Here is a 26,220-nt window from a genome sequence, read left to right as displayed (position 1 = left end):
TCCCATGTGTCCCCTAAAACAAACTACCCATGATCATTGCTAAGAAGAAATCCTGTCATTCAACTCTCAGTCTCAAGACCATATTTAAAAACAGTATTTCTGTAAATTTGCACCAGTCAGTACATGTTTTTAGCAAACCACTACTATATCCCAAATGTGGCCCATTTCAGGCAACAGTTCCAGCCCTAAGTACAAATTAGATTCAGGCAAAATAAATCCAAGCCTACTGTTGAAATAACATCAGTTCAAGAAAAATAAAATTACTGTCTGCACATTAAGTTTAGGGATAGAAGGTAGAGAAAAAAGATTACTGTTCACTTTTTTTTGAATCATACACAATTGCCAAAACCCCCTCAGAGACAGAGAAAGAAGAGAGGGTATTTTGAAACCCCTGATTCTTCCTTTTAGAAAACGTCAGTGTTTTTATTTCCAGCTCACTAACCTTCTCAATCACAAACCACATAAATCATACTATTTGTGATTAGGTACTGTTTTGAATTTCTGGTGCTGGGCAGAGCACCTAATTTCAGCAATAACTCACCAACTAGATGTGATTAGAATATATAATCCTTATGTAGCTATAAATACACATACTATATATATGGTACATAGTAATCAGTCTTTCTGAAAATTGGATTAAAAAGGATTGAAACAGCCTTAAAGTGTGGTTTAGAAATAAATTTCTGTTGCTGGTGACCTGTAAAGCTTCTTGAATTGCAAGACCAGAAAAGACAAGTAGTAAGGGGTGGTCACTTCAGCAGTTACTGGCACACACTCCTCACACCCCATTGAATTTATTCTTTCATATGTTCATCCTGTATCCGTAAGAAAAACACAGCAACATTTGTCATTCTAAAGTAAGAAATTAGGGGGACAGGTAATATTTTTACCAGACATATCAACCATCCAGCATTCAGACTTGCATGGCTAGTGGAAAGGAAGAGAGGAGGCCTCTCTATTCTGCAATATGTTAAGATTACCTAATAAACTACATCATAAAACCCAGCACAGAAATATGTGTTTGAGGTATTCTTCCATTTGGATTTTTAAAAAAACTTTGGGATTAGGAAAAGGGAGGGAACACACCCTGTTGCTGACCTCCTCAGATCTGTTCAGAGCTGGCTGAATAAGAGTCAGGAACAAAACAATCACACTTTTCTTTTAGGTTTTCTTTGTAAAATCTCATTATTGGACAAAACCAAAACTTTCTGCCATTCTTAAATGGCTCCAGTGCCCTCTGGTGTCGCTTCTCTGCAGCGTCACACAGAAAAGCAACACAAGAGAAAGCCAGGGAGAAAAACCAACACAAGTTCTCTGCACAAAGTCCCTAATAATCTAATTACATGAACAAACACACAAAAGCTAAACATTTGTCTTCAGCAGATGCATAGCACAACGGTACACTGACTAATGCTCAAAAGCCAAACCATTTAGGTAAGTTTACACAGTAAACAGCAAAGATTCCATAGCACAATCTAACACAGGATTTGATAAAAGCCAGTAGCATCTAAATTAGCAACTAAAACAGTTAATTGCAAATTGAAGTGCTCTTAGGGCTGTACTACTCGTTGAAAATGGATGCCTGTAACATGGTATTGATATGAGAACACCAGTAGAGTTCTGTACAAGAAATGGCTGTATTAATTAAAATGAGGCATAATAAAAATTACGAGAAACTACACACAGGGAAATTAGATTACTGCATCGCATTTTCTAAAAAAGCACTTCATTACACATATGCAGACAGGGGGAGACAAAAGTGAGATGTGACTCAGACTTCCTGCCACACATCTGTTATGTAGTTTTCCTAAAATTTGAGTGTGGCCATTCTAATGCACTGCAGAAACTTCTTGACAGTTATACTTATGCAATATCAGACTAAGTGATGACAGATGATAATTTTTAACTTGCCTTCTTACCAAATCTCTGCTGTAACTTCAAAACCAGCAATACCTCCATCTTCAGAAAGTTGCTGAGATGCATGCAAGTAATTGTTGGGAAAGCACTAGTACATTTGTCATGCTTCTTATTCTCTTCCTTCATCATCAAATACTGTCCCATGCTGGAGAGGAAGTAAAAGCTCATGCATGGTCATGGTACGTAGCACGGCTCACTAAGATGTCCTTCATACCAGGTGCAACCTTCTTCAGTAATAATAAGCACGGAGGTCACACACAGAGAACTACAATTTTATCACTGCCCAGAAGAATGATTGCAAACGTTTTTTCCCAAGCTCATCACTCTCTGAAAGCTTCAGGTTTAAGAAGTTTCAAGTGGACAACGTGAAACGGATTTCCTCCAAGGATGAGATTCTTCAAGTTATTTCTCCTTCTTTCAGTAATCCTTTCTTCTTTTTTGGCCCAAGCTTTGACTGTCCTTCTCCTAAGCTGCTACTCTTTGAGGGCAGCACACATCATTTTAATACAATCAACTAGGAAGTAGCTGAGGACTTCGACAAGACAGGAACCATGACATTTGACTACCTAGATACAATGTGGGAGGATTTCTTCCATTTTGGTGGTTTGTTGTATGGTTTTTATTAATCTCCTTATAGTGGAACATTTCATGCAACTTATGTTTATAAAAAGATTTCAGAAGCATTAAGGCAATGAAAGAGCAAGGTCTTCAAGTAGGTATATTCTTCCAACATCACCTTCTGCAGTGGTTGTGTGATCACTAGAGGTGTCTAATGCATTTACTGAACTGCCCTTATATAGTATCAGTTGAAGGGAGAAAGATTAACATATGCCATTTACTGAACAACCATTGTGCCTTTGCTAGAACATCTGTAAGACTTCAAGAAGTTTATTTAAAGCACACAGTGTTAGTCACACTACTCCTAATGAAGTTGGTGGGAATACAAGGCAGTGCTTGTGGAAAATAAAATTAAATATATATACACCTTCCCAACAGAGCCCAACTTTTAATTTAGGAACACGCTATAAGAGAAATTATTTTGTGCATTTTTAACACATAAAGCAGAATAAAATTTAATATTTATTAGAATTTCTTCCAGTAACAGCATTCAACATCTTAACAAACCAAGTCGTGAACTCTTAAAAAAATCTAGGATTACAAAAAAAGTTAAAATAAGTTGTTTCTTATATTTAATGGCAACAAACAGGGAACCTTCTATTTAAAAACAAACTTGTCATATAAACAGTATTATTTTAAGAAAATGTGAGTAAGATGATTTGTAATTTTCAGAATGGACACACAATGTCTGAATACCAATCAGAATGAAACAGAGGGGTGGAACACACTATCCCCTTAAAAATCTCAAAACAGGCTGTTTGAAAAAAGGGGAGGGAGGATGATTTTCCTAGTGAAATAACTTGAAAGACACCACACAATGGACAAAAAATGCAAGGGTACAGAAGATATTACGTGACGCCCTCATTACAACACGTCCTCAACTCTGGTGATACAATAAAGTTAGTAAAGTGCATCTTTAAAGACTTGTCTAGTGAAATAGCTTTTCCAAATATAAAACACAACACGTGCAGTAACAGTTAATCATAATGTAAGTTTTTAGAAACTAATTTTTAACCTTTCATTCACTCAAGAAGAAAAGTCTTAACTGCAGTAGTGTTCACATTATTCTTCAATAGGATGCATCTGCATGTGCTTTTTTTTTAACTTGGCAAATCTTCAAATATGGAGCATGGCAAAATTACACAGCTAAAGCAAGTGCTTCTCTCAATTCAATACAATTCTTCAACAGCAGAATGCAGCACAACCGGGTCAGATTTTGGGAAGCTTTGGTGCACTAACGATGGGATTGGTCTCCTGCAAATACCTTCGCCCTGCACTTTTATAGTCGTAGGTGCAGGTGTGGGTCTCTGCATAGCGGTGTGTTGCACAGAAGTTGTTTCCACATCTGAAGAAATATGAGAAGTTACAAGCTTTTAGAAGCTTTTAATGCTCTGACATGCTCAGAGCCCTTTTCTTCATCATTTCTTATTGACATAGCTGTTTGCATTCTTATCATTCTTGACTGATAACATTAACTGGTTGGGTAAACGAAACAATATCTTTCTAACTCCGTGTTGCAGTTTTGACCCAACAGTCTCTTCAGCTGGTAAGCTATGCAAGATCAGTACTCCTGGAACCAGCTAACAAGGACCAAATACACTTTTAAATTAAGAATTACCAGCTTTGGTTACTTTTTTTTTTGAAGACCTTACATAACATCAGTTGGTAGAATTCAGTAGACAAAACCATGGAATTAAAATAATGGGGCATCAGGTGAAATCCATGAAATGCATTTCAATTCAAAATCACCATATCATTCAGACCATCAAAAGAGTTCATTAGTTTGGCACAACTTCTGCCTGGCATAAACTCAGATTAGTCATTTAAGAGTAATAAATACAGATTTATTCAGCTGTAAAGACATCAGACAGACCAACTTCAGGGAACACAACTTCCTATACAACTGGAAAAGAGTGCATCCATCCAGTATCAGTTGCAATTTCAATGAGTTAATGTTATGATTTTGGCCTTCAAACTGACAGTTCAGCAGTTAATACTCCTAACAGGAAAAAAGCATGCCTTGAATGTTGTATCTGATCTGGACAAGTGCTTTAAGTGGAGACTGGTATTAATGTCCTGATTGCCTAATAATTCAATAAAGATGCTTCTTGACAGTAAAAAAATGACACCATTCAAAATCAGAATTCTCTTGAAACTGATTAAGCATTACCCATCCAACTTACTGTCTCACTATTAGACTATAATCCCCTATTTATTTATCTGTTTATCTGGGTTCATAATAAACTCTTCAGCTACTGTACCTGTGGTTTTGTGTGCCTGATAATAAATTTGCTTTTCTTTGGTTCTTGGTCCCATAATCACCACTTCTCTCATATAGACTGTATTCTCTATTTGGTTCATGTTCCTTACTAGTAAAAGATCATATGGTTGCCAATCCTTCTGAAACCAAACCAAATGCCGTTCTTGGAGATGTGTGATTTCCCCCCTTCACTCTGAATCTAAAGCAAGCTGCTTCGTTACTTTTAGAAGAACTTGCAGCTATTCGCTCAGCAGGGTAGTGTGCAGTGTCCAAAACAGTTTCAAAATCAAAAACTGAAGTCAGTAAGGAAAAAATTCATCCCCCTGATACGATTCCCCAATGGCAGAAGTCTTGTTCATTTGGCTATTGATTGGCATGAGCCAGGATCAGCTCCAAATGCAGCCCTCACAGTGCAGCAGTTCCAACTCCTGACTAGCTCATGGGAAACAATACTAAGAAAAAAATACCTTGTGGGAAAAAAATTTTTGAAAATCAAGACGAACAGAGACAGCAGGGTCTTTTTTGCTGTTTTTAGTTAGTTTGCTTTGATTTTAGTTCCCCATGATCACCACCAAGTGCCAGGTCTCATTATGTTGTCTGCAATTCATAATTTGGGGGACCAGCACTCTGGTGTTCTGCTTTTGAGATGCTCTACGTGCTCAAAGGTGACTGAAGTCTTACAAGAAGCAGATCCCACATGAAATAATTGTTGAATACAAATGTGTATAAATTCATAATCTGTGAAGATGTGTTGCAGTAAAGACACATCTGAGGGAGATTTTCTGAGAAACTGTAACAAAACCATTTTTTCCTCAAGTTGTTAATCATATAATTATCGTCAAGAAACTTTGCAGAATATGTATCTGTGGCAAGTTCTACTCCAATCAGTAAAAAATGTCTCTTCTTTTTTTGTTATCATGTTTTTATTTCCTGACATCTTCCATTCTGATACCTTTCATTTCTTGATCTTCCTGGAAGAACATACACCTCAGCAACAGAACAGGTATAATATTCCTGAGTTTTAATTCCTGCAGTTTTGCTAAACTGAGAATCTCAACTTTTTTGAAGGTTGCCTTTTGATTTGCTATGCTTAGGGAATACCAGGCAGCAAAGAAAACCTTTTGGTTAACTCAGCTATCAGTTTTAAGTAATAGCTGGTTATACACTCAGCCTACCTGCATTCATAGCTGGTTGCCAATCCTGTTTTCTTGCCACAAAGAAAGCAGTGCTTTGCAATTTTCTTTTTTGCTTGAATTAAGCCATTCACAGGTGGAAGATGGGTGGCTTCACCTGCTTTAGAAGTAGAAAGACAGCAAAGACATTTTATTTTAACTTATTTACAAACTAGTTAAATGTTAACTTTTCAAACCCAGATTAATTTTACAATTCTTAGGATACTTCAGGTGGGAACCCCAAAGCCTAAAGAGAGAGAGGGAGAAAAAAAACAACAAAGCCTGAAAGACAAAACAGAAAACACACCACAAGCCTATAAACAACTTTGGAAGAGGCATCACAATGGGGGACCTAGAACTGGTATTTTTAACACCTGTTAAAAGTTCATGTAAGCAAGAAGTTAAAAAAGAAATCAAGAAACGTGTCTCATAGTGGTATTCCCAAATGCAAAATGAACACATGTAGTGTGACTTGGAAAGCATGGCACACAATGGCTCTACAAAGAATCAACTGGGCATTCCAGTAGCCCAGTAGCATCTAGTATATGCAGGGTACCAGTGTGCCAAATAAGTACTGCAACATTTTAAAATCCTGCTGGTACTCCGTAATTCCAAGAAAGGTATAGTATTAGACTACAGGCCTCTATTTAGCTCTATGGTTACATTACATGCTTAAAAATTTACTTTACTTTTACTTTTTGCCATGTGATTCTTGGCCATTGCTTTATTAACAGAAGTGCATGTAAAGAAAAGGAATCTTCCTCCCCTCTATAATAAAGTAAGCTCTTTGTCCACAATTTGCTTCTACATATTTCTCACAGGTTGGGACAGTGAAAGTGAGCAACGCATCCTCTCAAACATTCTTTTAGTGTTCTACTGCTTTATTGTCAGGATGTTCCCAAAAAGTGATCTAATCAGTTCAGAAGTATTTTTCTGTCCAACACTCTTTTAATCCCAAGGTAAGTCACTTCTCAGCTGAGATGCAGCAGGCTACATTCAACAGTAGCAGTCGGCAGTCACTACACATTGCAGTCATCACTACCATTCTCTCCCACCACACTGCAATCAAAACTTCCAGGTATTGTTTGTCCATGCTATCAACTTCATCATCTAAAAGCACTATCTCAGAAGCAACAGTTAGCTCAGTTTGTGAAAGAGACAGAGCTTGAAGACAACTGTCCCTGTGAATCATAAAAAACAATATACCTGTCCTCACATTTACAGTCCCGACAGCAACTACAACGAAAACTGATTCTGCCGCTCAGCCAGTTACACAGCACATCATTACCAGCCACCTCTCTCTCAGGAGCCTGCATCATACTTGGTCTTTCTCATATTTGGTATCTTTGGAAAATACACTTTAGTCTGATGTGAGATACACCAGAGGAGTGTCTTCTTCATAGCTCTACACAAAATTAAAGTGGGCTTTCCCATCATGCAGACAAGGCTCTCAGCGTATCACCTCTTTTACCAAGGAGTAGCTAAGGACAGACCTGTTTATTAATTGCCTGCCAAGTCAAAGCTGCATCCCCAGTTGTGAAACAAAGGCACAATCCACTATTTTAGCAACTTTTGCTTCCATACTACAATTACATCATTTTACCTGTTGCAGCTGCTGTTTGAACGTCTATTTTCTAGCTCATACTCTATACCTACATCTTAAAATCCTGGAATACATGCCTGCCTCTTCCTAAGGTCTACAGAAGGAAAAGAAAACTTGCAAGCTGCATGTCCAAGACGTGAAGAAGGAAAATTTAATGTAGTGAAAATCTTTAGCTCACTGCCTTCAGAGTTTTAAGAACATTAATCTATACAACTCCTTTCCTCCCAAGAGAATTAATCACATAAGAAATTAATATCTAGGCATAACACATCCATTTTCAGTAGATGTCAAACATTAAGCATTCCACAGTTACCAAGATTAGGGTGGAAAGAATGATGACTGACACAAAACATAGTGAAAAATCTGCACTGTATCAGGGTCCTTCAGCATCCATGCCCTTATTGCATCCTCTCCACTTTTCTTTGGGTGAGGCTGTAGCGCTACAGACAACGCTACTGATAAATCTGCCTGCAATTTTAGTAGACTTGGAATTATTCACAGAACTGACCATTTGGAAACTTCAGCACAGAAAAGTCGTATTTTTATCTAGAGATGACACATAGGATTCATTATTAAAAAAACTAGGAAGGAGTCACAGTTACTCAACCCAAGATCTGGATGCCATCTGTATTTTAAAGAATTGTTTAAAATATTAAAAGCTTAATCGTGCTAAAGTGTAATACAGCAAGAACTCTAAAAGCCACATGCCTTACAAAGATAAATTACTTTTGTCCTCTCTATATATGATACATCAGGAAAGATTAAGAGTCATCTTTAATTATTATGTAAGTTACTTACCTACTCTTTTCCCTACAGCTGCCATACTTCCATTCATTCCAAGCCCATGCGCAGACTAAAAAAAAAAATTTCCACAAGGAAATTACCAGCAGATGAAAATTAAATAAAAACTTAGGCAGTCTGCTATCATCTTATTTGATATCAATCAATGTACCTACAAAGAATTCAAGACAACTTCTGCAGAAAAGTTAAAAATTCCACAATATTAAGTCTTACCCTAAATGACTATTTAATAAACCTCCCCATACTTCAAAAGACACCAAACCAACCAAGTACATTAGAGAGCTGAAGCTTGGCACACTGAAATAAATGACAATTAGTGAGCAGAAGTCAGATGACATTTCTAACACAGATACTCATAATTCTATCATTACATTAATAATTTCAGATGTGAACTGAACAATCTCCTTAATCTTTCTGAAAAATTACTTCTAGGACCTGTGTAGATAAGGTAGTTAAGTTACCAACAGGAATTCAGAGAACAGTGTAAGACGATCAGAGATTTAAACACACGTCCCCCTCCCTGCATCTGCCTTTAGCAACAAGACACACACACACAGAGTAGTTTGTAATACCAGTACCAGAAAAGATAAGAAAACTTCGATTTCTTTGAATGCATGAATACTCACTAGAATATAATCAGCAGCTTCATTTGGAGGAGCAGTTTTCCTAAAGCTTTCTTTCTGAAAATGCTGCAGGTTTGTAGGTAGTGCAATACCAGAAGTCTGAAACTTGCCTGTCCCACAGGAACTCTGTAAAGTTTCCCTGTTTGTGCTTAGGGCCAGCGAAGCCAGAAATCCTAAGTTACTTGCAGAACTCACAGGTTCTTTGGATGCCTTGCTAGCCACATTTGTGATGTCCCTATCCTCTCCTTTAGAAATTATATCAGGTCTTTTGCCAAGTGACTCTACTTTCACACTACAAAATCTAGCAGTCCTAGGAAAAGAGGAGCCTGCTATACTGCGTACTTCCAATGATTGAAGCACATGTGGGGAGGCTGTAGATCTCAAGTTACCAGCCTCGAAGCATCTGGGTTGTGCTTGCGGTTTCAGAGAACTGTGACATGTTTCTTGTGCTGAAAACCTAAGAGGTGACAAAAGCAGATTTTTCTGAGGACTTAATTCATGAGTACTGAGAAGACCAGTCTCCATTGCTGCAGTGCTCAGCACTTTGCCAATTGGTTTTCTATGCTGCTCTACAACCTTAGACTCTTTGTCTCCATCAGGCAGTTCAAGTTCTGAGTTTACTTTTCCTATGTCATATATCTCACTACACTGTTCAGCGGTGCTTCCTTCTGTTAAAAAAGCAAAACCATCTGGTTCAGGTAGGTGTTCTTCTTCTGTTCCATACAGTTCTACGTTTGTTAGATTTGGAAACAAAACTGCATTCTCCTCACTTGCTGAGGTCACATTTTCAGTAGCTTTTTCTGAATTTGCAGGCAAGGATGAAACAGGAGTCAGAATACTATTTGTAGGTAGTTTTGCATTTTCTAGTTCAACACGAGATATTTTTGGTGGTAACCTGATGCTGCCAACTGGCTGAGACCAAGAGTTGCTCTGCCAAGTGTCATCTTCCTTCAGGAAGTGATTAGCTGTGGATGTCATTGTTCTACCAGCAGTGGCCAGAGTAGCCAATGCTGAAAGTGCATTTTGGGAAGACTCCGACTGATGCAAATTCCCAGGAGGAGGTAGGCACGACTGTCCAATATGGGGGAGCACTCGTAAGAAACGGTGACGAGCAGCAGCCACTGAGCCACTCGATGGTCGAGGAGCCATTGGAGGACGAGGTTTCACCTTGACAGTTTTCTTAGGCTATTAGAAACCAACACAACAAAAATCAAAAAACATAGATACAACAATTAGTATTTGAATTCCAATTGCGTTCAAAGACCTGACTGAGAACATATTCTGACAAATTCAGACAGTGTCAGACCATAAAGGATCAGATCATTCCTTCTGCTCCCTCACATGTTACTCGCCATCAAGACCTCACCCCAACATCCAAGTATTACAATAAAAGATCATAATCAGAAAATGCTTTTCAGTAAGCAGGCCACGTGTCAAAAAAGTAGAAAAGAAAAGCCAGAATGCCATCAAAGTTATCCAGAAGAGCTTCAGGTCTCAAACACAACAGAAAATGAAAGAAAGTATAATCTCTTCATTTTACATCTAGGTAACCTAGTCACACATGAACACCATGAACACCAGTGTAATGCTTTATCTTCAAGGTAATCTCATTTTTGGATCTCACTTTATGGGTTTTTCAGTTACAGCATTTCTAGTGAACTTTCATTTAAGAGAAACATTGACTTTTACCAGAACAGTAGGATAAAACAATGCTACTTAAAGTACTGGAAGAAAAAAACTCAAATAAACCAACCCTTAAAAACCCATCCATGCAAATAAATCCAGGACCAGTAGGCAAATTCTTTGAATGAGGACAGAACCAAGAAAAGCCAATACCCCTTAGCAGAATGTTTGTACAAGAGCATTTACATAAACAACAGATGAGAAATCATCTACCCTTGATAACTTCACTTCCCAAGACAACAAAGTATCTGACCTGCTTTTTAGAAAATCCAGCACAAGGAAAGCCCTAGCTATTTTATGACAGAAAAACTGAAATCACAATTTCACCTTTTTACTCAGATTCATGTTCTCCATCTTTGCCTTCAGCAGTTTCATTTTATTCATAGTAATTGAATTCTCAATAATCTGTTGGCCAGAAGGTGATGCCTCTGCCTCATCTTCATCATCAGCATATAAATTATAAACTGAACCACTGCTGAAAATAAAAGAAAGTTTGCATTCACCTTCTAATCAAGTAATTTAATTATGTTTTCAATGCAGAGTACTCTCATAACTAGGAAGTCATATCCGTAGTTGATCTGTTGACAAAGCATTATGTAAAACCGTATGCAAAGCCATTTCGAATCCATTTATCCACATCAGCATCCCTTGTAAGAGCAAAGTGATGTTGCCGAAATCTGCACACAGCCACGCCTCTGGGAAGTCGTTATATCATATACAGTTGGTTCACACTCACTATATATTTTCCCCAAAGAGGGGATATCCAGTTCCACAAATGTCTCCTGAAGATATGGTCAAAGCTGTTAAGTGTGTGACTCAGACAACAAGCTGATCAGTTTTCCAATTAACCAGACACTGTCATGGAAGGAAAAGTCCAAATTTCTATCCATCCTGAGGGGTGTTCTCACCATAAATGGAAATGGAGGGGTCACCCGTGTGGATGTGATATTCTATTTCTCCTTTTCAAAATATAAAAAAAAAAAGAAAAAAAAAAGAAAGATCAGTTTATGTCAGTTTATGTTTCCAAAGATTCCAACAAGTCTCACATTTGGAAAAAAACCAAACAGAACTGCTAATTTCAAGACGAAGTATTTTAATTCAGTAGTCACTGGAATTTTATAGCAGTTTATTATTTCCTTCTTCCATTCTGCATTCTAAAAGAATGCAACACTTCAACATTTTAAAATCATCATCTAACTTACTTTTCCTATGAAGCAATAAAGCATTATCACAAACATTTAAACATTAGACAGCGAAATGAAAGAACCATTAGGAATGTCCAAATAATTACAAATTGATGCATTTTCAACATTGTATGTAGTATATTTTAAAGAGTGTTTTAGTTCTTCCATTAAGCTGTCAGCTTCTAGAAATCATGACAATCAGGCAATTCCTGTGTTCATACAAATGTCTTAGTAGATTTAAGTTTCGAGTCTCCAGAAGAGATCAAGGAAGAACTAAAGGTCACGAGGCAGTCAGTACCAAAAGAAAGTATCACTAACTAGAGCTGGCATCTTACCTGATTCTTGGAAATATTCTGCTGCCCTTAGTCAAGAGCCAGTACTTTTTGCACTGACTCTCCAAACCCATTTCCTAACATCTAGCAAAATTCCAGAGGCAGCACAGCTGGGAGACATTGTGAAGTGCAAGATGGCAGCAAATTCAAAGCAAGAGTCAACAAAATAGACCAGTCATTTCTTACCAAGACCTGAATGGTTCCATGTGGGGACAGTGAGCACGCATATTACATACCTCTCCTGGTAAAAACCCAACGCTAGAAGAAAATAATTTCAAAATTTTAACTCTCAAAGACTGAAGTCACCAACTCAAAACAATTTGTTTAACTTCCAGGTAAGGATAAAACGAAAAGTGGCATGTATCATGTTTGGGGGTTTGAAGGCTTTTTGTTGATTTTTTTCCTTTCTTTTTAATGCAAAAATAATTGCTACCTTTTTTCTTCAATTTTCTGACTAAATAGGGGCCAAGAACACAAAAAGAGGAGTAACAAAGGATTGTTTGCTTTAATGTATTGTAAAATAATGAAGTTGGACAGTTTTGATTTTAATGATACTTTCAGTCCGTTTCTCAATGAGTAATAAATTTCAAATTTACTTTGTCCATAGGTGTCAACATTCTTAATCTCTTGCTTTTAAAATGCACGTCTCAAAAAATATTAGCTTGCTGAAACTCTTTTGCCTCATCCTCCACCACAACTTAAACACTCTTCTTTTAATCCAGAGACAATGACCATTGTATGCATTTACAAGTTCTAACCATTAACTCAACCACAGACAAAATAAAATGATCTGGAGAACTATAGGACAAAACCAAAACCAATGTCTCATTTCTAAATTTCAGTCACTGAATTCTGCTCCACACACACACAGTGTGAGAAAAGCTGATAAACAAGTACCTCAAAATGCTCAGTCACCAGTAAACCCCCACACAGACACACATTTAACTGTCAGTGTGGAAAACAGCAATATTCAGAGTGATCCACACCCTTCCTCTATAAAGACCAACTGAAAAGGTCTCATTTGTTCCCATTCTCTCCTCTCTTTGCTACTTTTTTCATTTCCCACAGTCTGACCCGGCCATAATAACAAATCCAAATATCAGGATTTCCTCCCCCTCCAAATTACTGTCTGCCTTAGCTGAAAAGCTAATAAATGAATTCCTATAGAAAGCACAGAGAAACAACTGAAGCTGAATGTTTTCAGCCAAGGTGGCTTCCAACCCAACTGGTTCATTTGACCAGTGACAGCACATTTTTAAGTGTAATGTATTTGACTTTTATATGTGCTGCTGTGCTTTGAAAGGTTTGCCCAGGTGCTCTGCAAGAGCCAGAAGACTGCTATTTATTCCTCCAATTTGCAACATTTAGCCAATCTCAATTAAATTACTACATAATCCACACACTAGGGTCACCTAATGGAAAAGTACTAAGACTTTAAGACAATTGTCCACATTAGTTTTAAATGGGGGGGGGGGGAATGGACACACATGCACACAAACATTGGAACATGCAGGCAGATACCAGAGGCCCATTCTACTGAAAAATGAAAGGTCAAGCAGCTCATGACAACTGCTTCCACTAATTCAGAATATAGCATCCACAGTCCAGCTTTTTGGATTGGTTTGGATATTTGCTGGAGTCAAAAGGTTAAACAGGAACAATGTGGGAATAGGCAGGGTATCAGTGACAACAAGAATTACACTGGTTTTGCTCTTTCCAGAAGAGTATCTTGCCCAATGCAGCAGAAAGGTTGTCAGTTCTTACCAATTATGCTTGGTTTAACCTATCTCAAACCTACACGCAATACCAGATGTGGTTATTTACTGAAAGAGTGCAGGGGCTTAAAGATAAGATCACAGATATAAAATATTTTTATCTTTTCTCTTCCTTCTTTCCAGTATTTGTGTATCAAACACTAGGACTTTCTACTCTGTACAACAATGTGGGAATTCAACCTTGATATTTCATTCAGTCAGTAGTTTTAAATACAGATCTTTTACAGAAGTTTATAAGATTAGTATCACTCTGAATACAAACATGCTGAATATAAACCCAGTACAAAGCTCTTACTTTCACTTTGCACACAAAATCAGGAATAGCCACTTAAAACAGCATAAGCCTTAGCCCTGGAGAAAATGCAGCTGGTTTCAGAATAGGGATTCCTTTCCTCACAGTTGTACAAATATTAAGTTATTGAGGGGCTAAGAAAATCTACCTAAAAGCTGCAGTATGAAAACAAAATGTAATTATTTTTAATAGATATTACCAATTCTGATAGCTTTAAGGAAAAGACTACTAAACCTCTCACTACAATGCATTAAGTGACACACTTGCTCTTCTGATTGTAACAGCAGATAAATGTTTGCAAAACTAAACAAATGCCTTAAGATGCATGAGAAAGTGCCTAAGTGAAGGTTTTAATATCTTAGATGGTCAAACTGACTCTCCTGCAAAATATTCCTCTTCAGAAAGGGCTGGAATGTTGAGAATTGCCTTAAGTATCAGGTCAGCTTTATCTCACTATATTAACACACACAGTGATAAGAGAATCATCAGCATGACCACCGACCACAAAGCTCTACTGTGCTGTTATGTCACCCAGTTGCAGCAATTTAATAGCCCTTAGGGAATAATTATTGCATATTCCAGATATTCTTTTGATAAAGTCAACAAATAAAGCTGAAAATTACACAGCAACCCACTTTTGAAGAATAATAATAAAGATTAAAAGAAACTGTACCTCAAAGGCTCAGATAATGGTGTTAAAGTGCCATCGCCCCGGTCAACCACACGGAAGAAATTCAGCCTGTCTCCTTCCCGATACACCAGGAAAGTAACTTGTTTGTTGGATGGCCCTTTCTCCCAAGTCTTGTCTCTAGCAGGATCCATGTATTCAGCCATTTCCCTGATAGGGTCTTTCACAGGAACTATGAAGACAAAAAATCAAATAAACCCAAAATATTATTGTTGTTTTGCCACCTTTGGGAGCTCAGCTCAGTTTATAACACAAATTCCCAACCTACAAGACATGCTGAGTTTTTTTCAAAGTGGAAATTATCAAGGGTAGTTCTCCATTTTATTCCTATACAGATGATCCACATAATCAATTTTATTATCTGACTGAAGCAATGCCTGATACTTACCTATCATATTTTAAAAACTATTTGAATAATGACATTACAGTATGACTTTTCTTCAAGTGAAGAATTGCTAATTTTATGACATGATAATTCTATACATACAAATATATTCAAACTAAGAGTAAACAAAGTGCACTTGTTATTTTAAGAACGAAAAGATGGGGAAAAAAATCCTGCATTTTAGTTGAGCATTTTTCCAATTAATTTGGAACGAAGTCTGATTGTCTAAAATGCTTAGCTAAGAGAAGCTGTTTATAGTTATAAGTTGTTGCATGAAAACCACTATTTTTAACTAACACCCACCTCTTCTGGTGTTAACAGGTCCACCTCGCATAGCCAGAACTAACTTCAGAGTGCAGCCTTCTGAAATGCTGTAAATAATAATAAATACATTTTATAGCATTTTCTGTTGTTCATGCTAACAGAAATTTAGAAACATTAATTAGAACCATAATTTCATTCTATACTTACTTATAATCATTCAAACAATAGTCATCCTTCAGTTCTGTATTATTCCAAATTAAGTGCTGTTGAGATACAGGAATACCTAAACAAAACAAGCAAACAACTTAAAATTGGAGCTTGGTGGAAGGGCTGCTGGGGAGTTTTAATTTTTTGAAGAATGTGGGGCTGATGGATCAAAGTAGGACAAGGAGAGGCACATGAGCAGCCTTCAGTCATGATATGCAATCTCCAAGTAGTTACTAAAAACAAAGTTAAGATTTTCAGAAGGCTTTAGCTCACACACAAAGTTCAATCTTTTGCCTCAACAACAGTTCTGCAAAAGTGTTCAGCTGCTTCAGGCTCTTTTGCCAGTCATCAGATGAGGGAGGCTTTTTCCTGCTATCTGTACCTCTGTACTTTATGCCTACAGACAGGAAAAACAGGATAAAACTTCTACCAACAAAACTTCTGAATAATTTAACCTCAGACTGATTTTTTGTATTACCCAGATCTACTACAGTGGTGACAACTGCAAATATGTTTTTATACTGGCTTGGTTTGGAATCTGAAGGTTCACATATACAATTTAGTACCACAGCAGTTAATTAAACTTCATCCTATAAATGCTTTTGTTTTGTTCTGGGTGTTCTTCAGACCATTTGAACATTTTATTAATATCCAGTAATGCTCATTTTCAACTCAAGTTCTGGGACAATTTGGCTATTTTTGTTAAAAGAAAGTAAGTATTTGTTCCTTACTAAAAACCCATATTCTACACAAATAATTTTTGTTTATTTTTGCTTGCATTGTCACTTAAGATACAGATGTAATACATATTAAAGATAATAAGCATAAGCTGGCACAACCTGAGATCTTCACACATTTTTACTAGGATGTCGCTACCTTCCAAATTTTGGGTAGAATACAGATAGGGATAGTTATGAAAAGATGAGACATCTCAGACCATTAAAAAAAAACCCCAAAACAATTAAGGCTAATGGAAGACGAATAGCTGTCTTTTTTTGTCTTTGGGGGGAAAAAAATCTTCCCTCCAGCTGCAAAAAGAAACCCAGGTAATTAAGGTCTCACTGTTTGTTCCTGATAAATTTTAATTAAAACTAAAATCTACAGAGGCCAAGAACTACCTTTTAAAAAAGGTATAAACACTATTCCTCAGACTAAAAAACAAAAGCTATAAATGTATTTTCCTAAAGGTAACATTAAAATAACCTTATTTTATATTTTTATTCATTGCATGTTCAGATACTTAAAGGGCAATGCAAGCAGCAGTGCTACACAGTAAGACTTCCCAAAATACATCTGCCAAGAGGGGAACACAAGGATCAGAGTCCTTCCACTGCTTCCAGAAGCATCTCAGCTTCCAAAGGCTGGCAAGGATGGTCATCTAGCTGTGGTGGGTCAGTTAAACAGTCCCTTCCCAGGCAGAAAAAAGGCACTGAGCTACAAACACCCATCACCAGCAAGGAAGAAAAGGGCAGTAGATTCTGGTGAAAGTCCAGATTAAGCAGATTAAACAGGTAAGTATAAGAAACACTAAGGAGATGTCCCTTTGCAGAAGGAGGAGTGCAGTTCAGAAGAACTGTCATTGTTATTCTTTAAGCTTTAGAGATTACAATTCCCTTTTCTCACTACAGCTCATATCCAGATCTTCCCTTTTTTGAATGACCAACGTAACTTTACTCCACTTGGATGGCATTTAACAGGAATCTTATATCCTCTGATGTCCACAAGACATTTATGAGGGGAATTCAGTAGAGTAACATAATTGCTACCACACTGCCAGCTAATTAATAGCTGGTTATTGGTTATGGTTCAAGTCTGCGAGTAAGCAAAAGAACAAGTTGGCAAGAGCCAGCGAGTCTACACTGAAGTTTTCTTTGTTGTTTTGCACTCTTCTGATTACAAACAATCATTACTGTCTTCATTTGTTATGGTTTCAGGAGCCTCCAAGGAGCAATTTCCAAGTACTTTGATAAACTGAGAGTGTTAAAAAGGCTGGCTTGCAGCTGGCAGTACTGGAGGGAAACATGTTTTTGCTCATTCAACAATGACAATATATTTTTGATGAAATGAACAGATGAAAAGATGATACTGTGCTGCAATTGAAAACAGGCACATCTTTATAACATTTTCCCTTCCATGCTGCCTTGTTGGAATTCTGTATGTATGGAGGAAATGGTATGTGCTTTATAGCACATAAGCAATCAGCAAGAAGCATCAGCTGTCCCTTTTCTGGATTATAGTAAGGATTTCTTGAGGAGGCATTTACACATGGGATCAGTATGTAAAACTGCCAGTAATAATGAGAACTGTGAGATACCCACCCACTACTCCTCTCCCCCTAAGCAACACATGACTGTATCACTGGCCTGCTCTAAATCAGGACTGAGGTTAAGTCCAACAACAAGCTACATCTCAAAACTCAAATGGAAGCGAGGAAACAGGGGTGATGCTACAGGAGGACAGAAAAGTCTGCAGACTATCTACTGAAATGGCTGCAGGTGCCCTGACAATGTGGCCTACTAAAATGGGGGGAGGAGAGGAGAGAAGCAGGTACTCTATCCTGTGTGTGAATCAGCGTCAGATACAGTCCCTTAAGCTTTCCTCCTTTACTCTTTCTGGCATGCTAAGCAGGCTCACCACAGAACCTGATGTGGTCAGGTCTCACCTGGAAAAAAAATCCCTGTAGACTTCAGAACAAACTTTATTTTATGTTGTGGGTACAAGGTTAGTATGTTTAGAACACCCCAAACATTTCACAGTCTAAATTCAAATAGTGTACTTAATCTTTCATCCAATGTTGAAATCGTTGGAGCCTCTGCCTAAGGAGAGGCTGGGCCGACAGTCTTACTATCTCCCACAAACTGGCTACACTAGTAAGAGATACAAAAGTTCACAACTTGCAGCAGCTGATGCTCTTCCAACTGTCCAACAGCCCAGCTTTCACTTGCAAGACAGTAGCATGAAGTGTAAGTGGCAGTCAGCAGTGACTTACTCTTTATTCAAGCGACTGACAAAGAAGAGATCAGTAAGACCCAATCAGCAGTCACTGAATACAAACCCACAAAATTTCCTGACAAAGGTGACCTGACTTTACACCTTCCAGATGCTGCCCTGTGCAGATATCTGATCTGGGCAGTCTGGCATTCCCAGCTCAGACAAGGCACAAGCTTAAAAATCATTTCATGAACTTTTGCCCAGTAAACAGGCAAATGGCAAGGCAAATAGAAGATGTGGAGGAAAACTAGTAAACTAAAGAAAAGCAAGAATGGTTCGGTTAACAACTCGTTATACTTGTGCAATCCACTTCTCCAGTCCTGGCAAAAGCACAGCTACTTTCGCTAATGCAAACAGTAATAAATATTATTATGACATACTCTGAATTCACAGAATATTGAAAGAAATTACAACATCCATATGAAGTTTGCTTGACATTCTTTCAGTTCCTTTTGTTTAAGGTGAAGCTGCTGTACACAGGCAGCAAAATAACCAAAGGAAAAAATAACAACTCTGAACACAAGCATTTGAAATAAGGTTGTATTCTGAAAGCTGGTTCTGTTTTTTCCCTTTACTATAATACAAGAAAAAGAGAACACTTAAATGTTCATCTAAAAAGGTGGATGTTTCCACATAAACAGACTATAAAATTCACTTGCAAGTACTCACTGATCAAACCATGACCAAGTTGTTTTTTCTTAATTTAAAGCTATGTAAATTAATGCCTTAACACTCCATACTGAATAATGCAAGTTAAGCCCTGCAAGCCAGTAACAATAATACTGACACCGAATCCCAAAGTCCACCTGCTCCCTTGAGATTCAATTCTATCCTACTGAACAAACGTGTTTGCAGGCATTATCTACGATTCTTTAACAGATGAAATAAGTAACCACTACTAGGAATACGCTACCTGAATGCTTTGTCTATAAAATCCAGTGTAATAACTGGTGTTTCTGAATGAAGAATACTCAGCTTTGCCCAGCCTGGCAGCTACAAGGACTTGTGCAATGGAGGAAGCAAAAAGAGATCTCAGTTTAAAAAAAACCCCATTACTTCCTCTTTCATTGCAAGCCTACTTTTTAAAATACTATTCATGTGCTGAAGCTCAGTTTTTCATGCCACCTTGAAACTCAGATATGCTATCCATGATCCTGCCTTCAAACCCAATCAACAATTAAAACCAATGGAGTAGATAGCACTGCTGGCAGCACTATGTGTGGCTGCATGTATTCTATCTTTTATGCCACAGAAGAGACGAAGGGGGCTATTTCTTCCACGGTGAACCATTTTAAAAGACTCAGTGAATGTGAGACTTGGAGCAATTTACTCTAGGGGCTTCAAAGTCAACATTTATAAAAAAATCTTGTGCTTACTTAGCATGGAACACATTTGAGGACAAATGCCTTTGATATACTTCAACTTGCACTGAAATTTTAGATGCATTAACCCACTAGTAAGTTTTTACTGATATTCTTTACGGACTAAAACCCACTGAAAACAGATAGCTGAAGACATGGAGCTCTTTCTTAGTAAGGTACCAATGTCTGCTACAGCTGTCTAAACAAAACCTTTCCGTATCAGATTGCTAACAGGCACCAAGAATGACAAACAGAATCTGAAGTATACAGAATTCCTAACATGCCACCCATATTATATTTTTTTATTACAGTGGAGACAGTCTACAGCTATTGATATTCCAGTTGTTGACAAAGATCAGTCTGACTTGTTTTAATTTTATTACGACCCTCTTATAATTGAAGGCATTGGTAACATTTGAAGAGATTCTTTAACTTCAGATACAATTTTTGATTTTTTTCTTAGAGCTTTCAGGTAATTTTTTCAGAACATGTGTTGTTGTATGCTTACACACCATCATCCTCAACACCCAATGAGTCCACAGAGACAAAACACAGATTAGGGATCCTATATAGTCTCCCAGCAGCACAGGAAGCACTCTACAGCTACAGGTGCAGCTGAAAGGGGAGAGATTCATACCCCATGAAAGTTGACACAATACAATAAACAGTGAACACCAGCAGCGGAAACAAGAACAGATGTAAGCTTTCTCCTTCCCATGCTACATCACAACTTTAGAATTTTTCCTCCACGTGAGTCATTTATTGCTCAGATTTGTGCACTATAATGGGAACTTTGTCACTAAAAGTTGTTAATTATTATTTCACGTGCAACAACAACCACAAATGCAATATAGAATTAATTTGTTATTGTGCATTTGTTCCCTCCACACATGGGCGATCAGTAGTTTGTTTTTCACTCTGCCTCCCATAAATTGTATTAATCAGAATATGACAGATATTTTATCTCTGTTATCAAGGTATTTCAACTGACTTTTAGCAATGCAATGATAAGCACCAGTGAACCATCATCCATGTTTAATGAAATTTACTTATTAATACTTAATTCTATACAGCAGGCACCTAAGCCATAATAACCTTTTCAGCCTATGAACTACAACATGTGAAGAAAATTCTGAATAAGCAACAGTATAACTTCATTATTGAGCTGTTCTAGTAAGAAATGATGATACATTCATAGGCTGGGCACACTCAGCCTACAATAATAAGCTATAGGTATAATTCAGTATGACTATTTGCAGTCTCATGTTTTGGACTAAGAGAAACAAAAATTCCTCTTTTCACTTCTTCCACTGATCTCTTCATGTATTCTTTAAAGTTCACTCCCCTTCAGTGATACTGCCCAGACAACCTATGCTACCTTTTAATTCACCCTTAGTTAGCATTCTGTGCATCTCTCCTACACCTCTAATTACAGTGAAGAAAAACCCTTTCCTCTTCTTGTTTCACCACTAGCCTCCAGGAGCATCCTAACACATTCTCTGACTTGTGATTAATTATGGCCCAGTCCACAGAAAACAAAAGTACATCCACATAACTGCACTACTGTACCTACACAGATGTAAACTCCAGTTACCTGCACGGTGGAGCTTCTGCTACATGAATCTCAGTAAAAAGTCACCCCTATTGTTGCAATGCTTGTGTGTTTTAAGACTTGTGCCAGCTACCTTTTCTTTTTTTACCCCATCCATTAGAGCAGATTTTCAGAAGAGGATGAAAGTGTCTTAGATTCAAGTCTAAAGAATCACATTGCAGCTCCCAGAGCATGATTTCCACACAGACAGAAGGATAAAAAACACGTACAGGTATACTGGGGAAGGAGAGGATCCCTTTTCCTAAAATTAGCAACCCTTATACTCTCTGCCTCTGCAGCTATAATTTTTAACCCCTCCAAAGTGAAAAAGAATGCAATACTTCAAAGGAGTTAAAATATGTATATTTAAATATTTCAAATCACATTCTTTCAAGCAGGATCATTCTCTCCATAGAGGGAAAGGAGTAAGAGAGGACAAACCTACACTTTTTCTTGCATAAGCATCATGACTGGCCTCATAACTTAAAAGAGCTTTTCGCTTTGCAAGACATGTAAAATGCATCACTTTAAGACAAAGCATTGCTCACCCAGATCTCTACCAGCAAAAGAGAACTCGCCTAACCAAAATTCAAATCAGTAACTTAAAGCTGCCTTTGGGATTTGCCTGCACTGCAGTTGCTCTCCTGACTGCAGTATCGTAAAAAAACTGTAAACTGACTAACTAAACAAGCAACAAGCATGGCAGCAAGTTTAAACTATGCTCAGTTACAATACAGACATACTGCATGGCTCAAGATTCTAACAATCAACTCATGTCAGAGAATGTAAGTTTCTAGGATAAACCTTATTAATTGTATATATATATGAAAAAACCCGAAGCAACCAACCCAGTAGAAGAGCAAACATAACAATTCCAGTGAACTCTAAGCCATGAACTTACTGGGAAAGGAAAACAACTCAACTCCAATTAAACCTAAGCCATAAACTGAGCACCTTGTTTATATACATATTACTAAATGTGTCATTTAAGTTTTCTGGTTTGATTTTAGCAATTATAATGTTTAAAACAAGACGGCCTCTCTTCCTCTAAACCAATAAAGTTTAAAGTGAAATAAGAGAAATAGTACCTTCAAGTCTTTGAATTTTAGCTTTCACAGAAATAACTGTTTCAAAGGGGGAAACTCGCAGTTCAAAGCATGTTCCTGTGAGCGTCTCAATGAAGAGCTGCATAGTTTCATAGAAAGGAAGCTTGTAGTGAAACGGTCCCATACTATCCTTATTGAAAAACGGAGGCTCTTTCCTGTTGGCCATTAGAAAAGATTTACAACTTCCTCGTAAGAAGATCTGTCAAGAAACTACATTCCACTTCCAGCCAAGTCAGTTCTGACGACACATGGGATGCATTGCTGTTCATCTTTAGGATTTTTCACCTATAAAGCAAGCAAATATAGTTCTGACAACATCTGAATGTAATTGTTAAAGACACTATCATTTTTCTTCTTGACGAACAAGAAAATGCTTACTGAGAAACAGTAAGGTACTACCTGTGCAAGATAACCACAAATGATAGTGGTGACGCTGTAGTTGTAGGACTCGTTTCAGTCAGGGCTCAGGTGCAACCTGCCACCCTTATTATTTTTGTTTCCACAAACGACATGACAACCGGACACCCAACACCTCCTGACACGGGCTAAGCCCTCGGCAGTGTCAGAGATAGAGGAAAACTCCAACAGGATATAAGGACAGGGACTGGTCCGGGCTCGGGGAAGGCAGAGCTGGAGGCGGCAGCACGGCCCAGCCCCGCATGGGGCAGCCGAGCGGAGCGGCCGCGAACAAAGGAGGGCGAGCAGCCCCCGTGCCCGCCGCGCCTCGGCCCGGCCTCGCACCCCGGGCAGGGCTCGGGGCCCCGCCGCCCGCGCCCCCCTCCCCTGCCCTGCAGGGACAGGGACGCGGCCGCGCCGGCGGAGATGGGCCCGGGGCGGGTCCAGCACGGCGCCTCTGCCCCGCCGCGCTCGGCGCTCCCGTCGCAGCGTCCCCAGCACCGCAGCCCGCCGAGCGAGGGCGGGGTCTCACCTCACCTGCCGCCGCCGGGCCCGCTCGGAGGGAGACACGGCTCCCGTCCCGCCGCAGGTGGGCGGAGCGGAGCGGGCCGGGCCCGGCGGGAGTGTCGGAGCGGGAATGTCGGACCGGGAGCGCAGCCGGAGCCGCGGGGGGGCAGGACCGGGAGGCGCCGCCGCCGCCCGGCAGCCCCCGCGCTGCCCCGCCCCTGTGACCGCTCCGCCCGCGGACCAATGGGAGGCTCGCTCTCACGCAGCTCGGCCAATCAGCGCTGTGGGGGGCGGGGCTCCCGGCGCCCCAGGGGCGGCTCCCGCCGCGCCGCTTGTTATGGTCGTTAAGGCGCGGGGCGGCGGCGCGTGCGCAGGGCAGGACCCGGATGCGCTTCCGGGGCCCCGGACGGGACTGCCCCGGCCCATGGCGTTGTGGGGGGAACGGGGCGAACAGGATGGGCTTTCAAGGCCTTTCCCACCCAGACCTTTCCGTGAGTCTGTGCAACGCCCACAGCGCGACCGGCGGGCCCCTGACAGCGGCCGCGGGGGCTCCTGGGCCATGGAGTGCGGCGGGTCCGAGGGCGGCCCAGGGCCGGCGGCATCGACGGCCGCAGCGCTGCGGGAGCGACGGCAGCGCGGACACCTCACACTCGGCCCGAGAGGCTCCCGGCGGTGCCGGAGCGCCCCAGCGCAGCGCTAGGCCCGGCGGGCACGGGCAGGAGCACCCCCAGGGCGTGCAGCCGCCGCGGTGGCCCCAGCCTGGGCAGGAGCGTTCCCGGCCCCGCCCTCGGGCACTGTCTCTGCAGGGCAGGGCTCGACTCTGCTCCTGCCTTAGCGTAAGGCAGCCAGGCCGGTCTCAAGAGCAGCTTCCCTCGGATGATCACAGTCTAGAGAAGACAAGCTTACGCTATTAGCAGATGCTAATTGCATTAACCACTTTACTTTCTATTTAGCTTTTAAATTATGCGGGACCTACCCTGACGAGCTGTTAGGTTTCCGGCCTAGTTAAAACACTCAGAACTAAAACTGTGGCTTTCCACATGCACAGAGCATCTGTGGGAGCCCTCAAACAGCTCCTGGGCGCTGCAATGCTGGGCCTCCAGCTCTTGCTTTTCCAAGAAAAATGCAGCAATGGTTGTATCAAATTTGCAAAGAAAAACAGAACATAAAACCCAACCAGAAAAACCCAAAACAACACCACACGTCTAGCCAAAACTCAGTTTAAAAAGTCACCATTCAGACAAAGTCCTCACAGAGTAAAGTGCCGAGACCAGGCTCTACAGTCTGTTAAAACTGAGGACCACAGATTTTAATATATCAAGAGACAAAGTTTAGAAAGCCTAGAGGGAATTTAGATCTACATGGTAGTGCAAGTTTCTATCAAGAGCTTTTCTGTGCTGAACTTTCACATTAAAGTTCAAGAAACACTTTAGAGCTTTATTTTTCTCCTACTCCAAGAACTTGCTTTTGGCCCTCATGGTTCTTGGCTTATATACAGCTCTCTGCAATGCTAATAGGAGTTATTAACATGAAGGGCCAAGAAGAAAGGAGAATGCAGAAAAAAAGAGAAGAATTCACCCTCTTTTTCCTCTTTCCTCCATATGTCTTTGAAGCCCTTCTAAGCACAGAAGAAAGGAGTAAAGAAGCAGTCCAAATCATGTATGAGGCATATGCAGCAGATTTAATGCCTATAAATAAAGTGCAAGTGCTTTCACTGTAGACACCCATTTGCAAATAGCTCCCACATTCTTTTCCAAGCTGCAACTCCCAACTTACCCCTCAGTTAACATGAATCATTGCCAGGCCCACCTATAGTGCAAATCACATCATGTTTCTCCTTTATCCCTTCCAACCTTTCCTTCTGCTTTACCCTTATTAGTGCTCGGTGCTTCAGCTGTGGTATTTATTGTGCCTGATAAAGTAAATTCAACTTGAGAAACGAGATTGAAGCAGATGTCTCAGAACAAGGGCTTCAGTGAAAGTAGAACTGCTCTCGAAGTCCTCTGAGCACATGCTTTAAATTCACAGGAGAGTAGTCTTAAGAGTTGGAGGTAAAGTAGTACATCACTACCATAAAAGCAGAGCATCTAGTCAGAATCGCAGGCAGTCACTGGTATAATAAAATAAACATTTATCTATCTGCATTTATACATTTGCTGTTCATGTACACATGCAGGAGAGCAAGCATCTACCACTGGGTATCAAATATAGTTAATATAGTTCCAGAAGGGGAACCCAGAAAATACAGGAAGCAAGGTTAGGCCAAATGCATCAGACAGTTAAAGGGATTCCAAGATTAGTGACCTCCTGTAAACAGCCTACAACGTGGTATGGATGAGAGGGGAAAGGGGACAGCAAGCCTGTATGTACAAGAGTCTGCATAAAGTACATAGGCTTGTTAGCCCTCAAGTGACCAAGCTGCTCTCTACAGATGGATTTATTGGAAAGTGTTATCTGCACAACT

At 39.6% G+C, this 26,220-nt stretch overlaps 1 protein-coding gene across 4 annotated transcripts; it reads right to left on the bottom strand.

The window, feature by feature from the left end:
• Positions 1–1,237: 1,237 nt before the first annotated feature.
• ZFAND4 (zinc finger AN1-type containing 4) lies at positions 1,238–23,961 on the bottom strand. Of its 4 annotated transcripts, none has more exons than XM_071563339.1 (10): positions 23,782–23,961; positions 22,836–23,138; positions 15,805–15,880; positions 15,637–15,704; positions 14,934–15,120; positions 11,005–11,152; positions 8,998–10,179; positions 8,369–8,423; positions 5,971–6,088; positions 1,238–3,880 (listed from the first exon to the last, which is right to left on the bottom strand). In XM_071563339.1, the coding sequence occupies exons 2-10, from the start codon at positions 23,017–23,019 to the stop codon at positions 3,745–3,747; spliced, it is 2,154 nt and encodes a 717-aa protein (XP_071419440.1). In that variant the 5' UTR covers positions 23,020–23,138; positions 23,782–23,961; the 3' UTR covers positions 1,238–3,744. The 4 variants fall into 4 exon arrangements, with proteins under 4 accessions (XP_071419440.1, XP_071419441.1, XP_071419442.1 ...); XM_071563340.1 differs by having other exon boundaries at positions 23,787–23,961; XM_071563341.1 differs by lacking the exon at positions 23,782–23,961 and adding an exon at positions 23,253–23,734.
• Between the last annotated feature and the right edge of the window lie 2,259 nt (positions 23,962–26,220).

This window comes from Pithys albifrons, chromosome 9 (assembly GCF_047495875.1).
Source record: "Pithys albifrons albifrons isolate INPA30051 chromosome 9, PitAlb_v1, whole genome shotgun sequence".
In the NCBI taxonomy this organism is placed as follows: domain Eukaryota; kingdom Metazoa; phylum Chordata; class Aves; order Passeriformes; family Thamnophilidae; genus Pithys; species Pithys albifrons.
The sequence above is the reverse complement of the archived record's forward strand: the minus strand, read 5'-3'. Positions and strand labels throughout refer to the sequence as shown.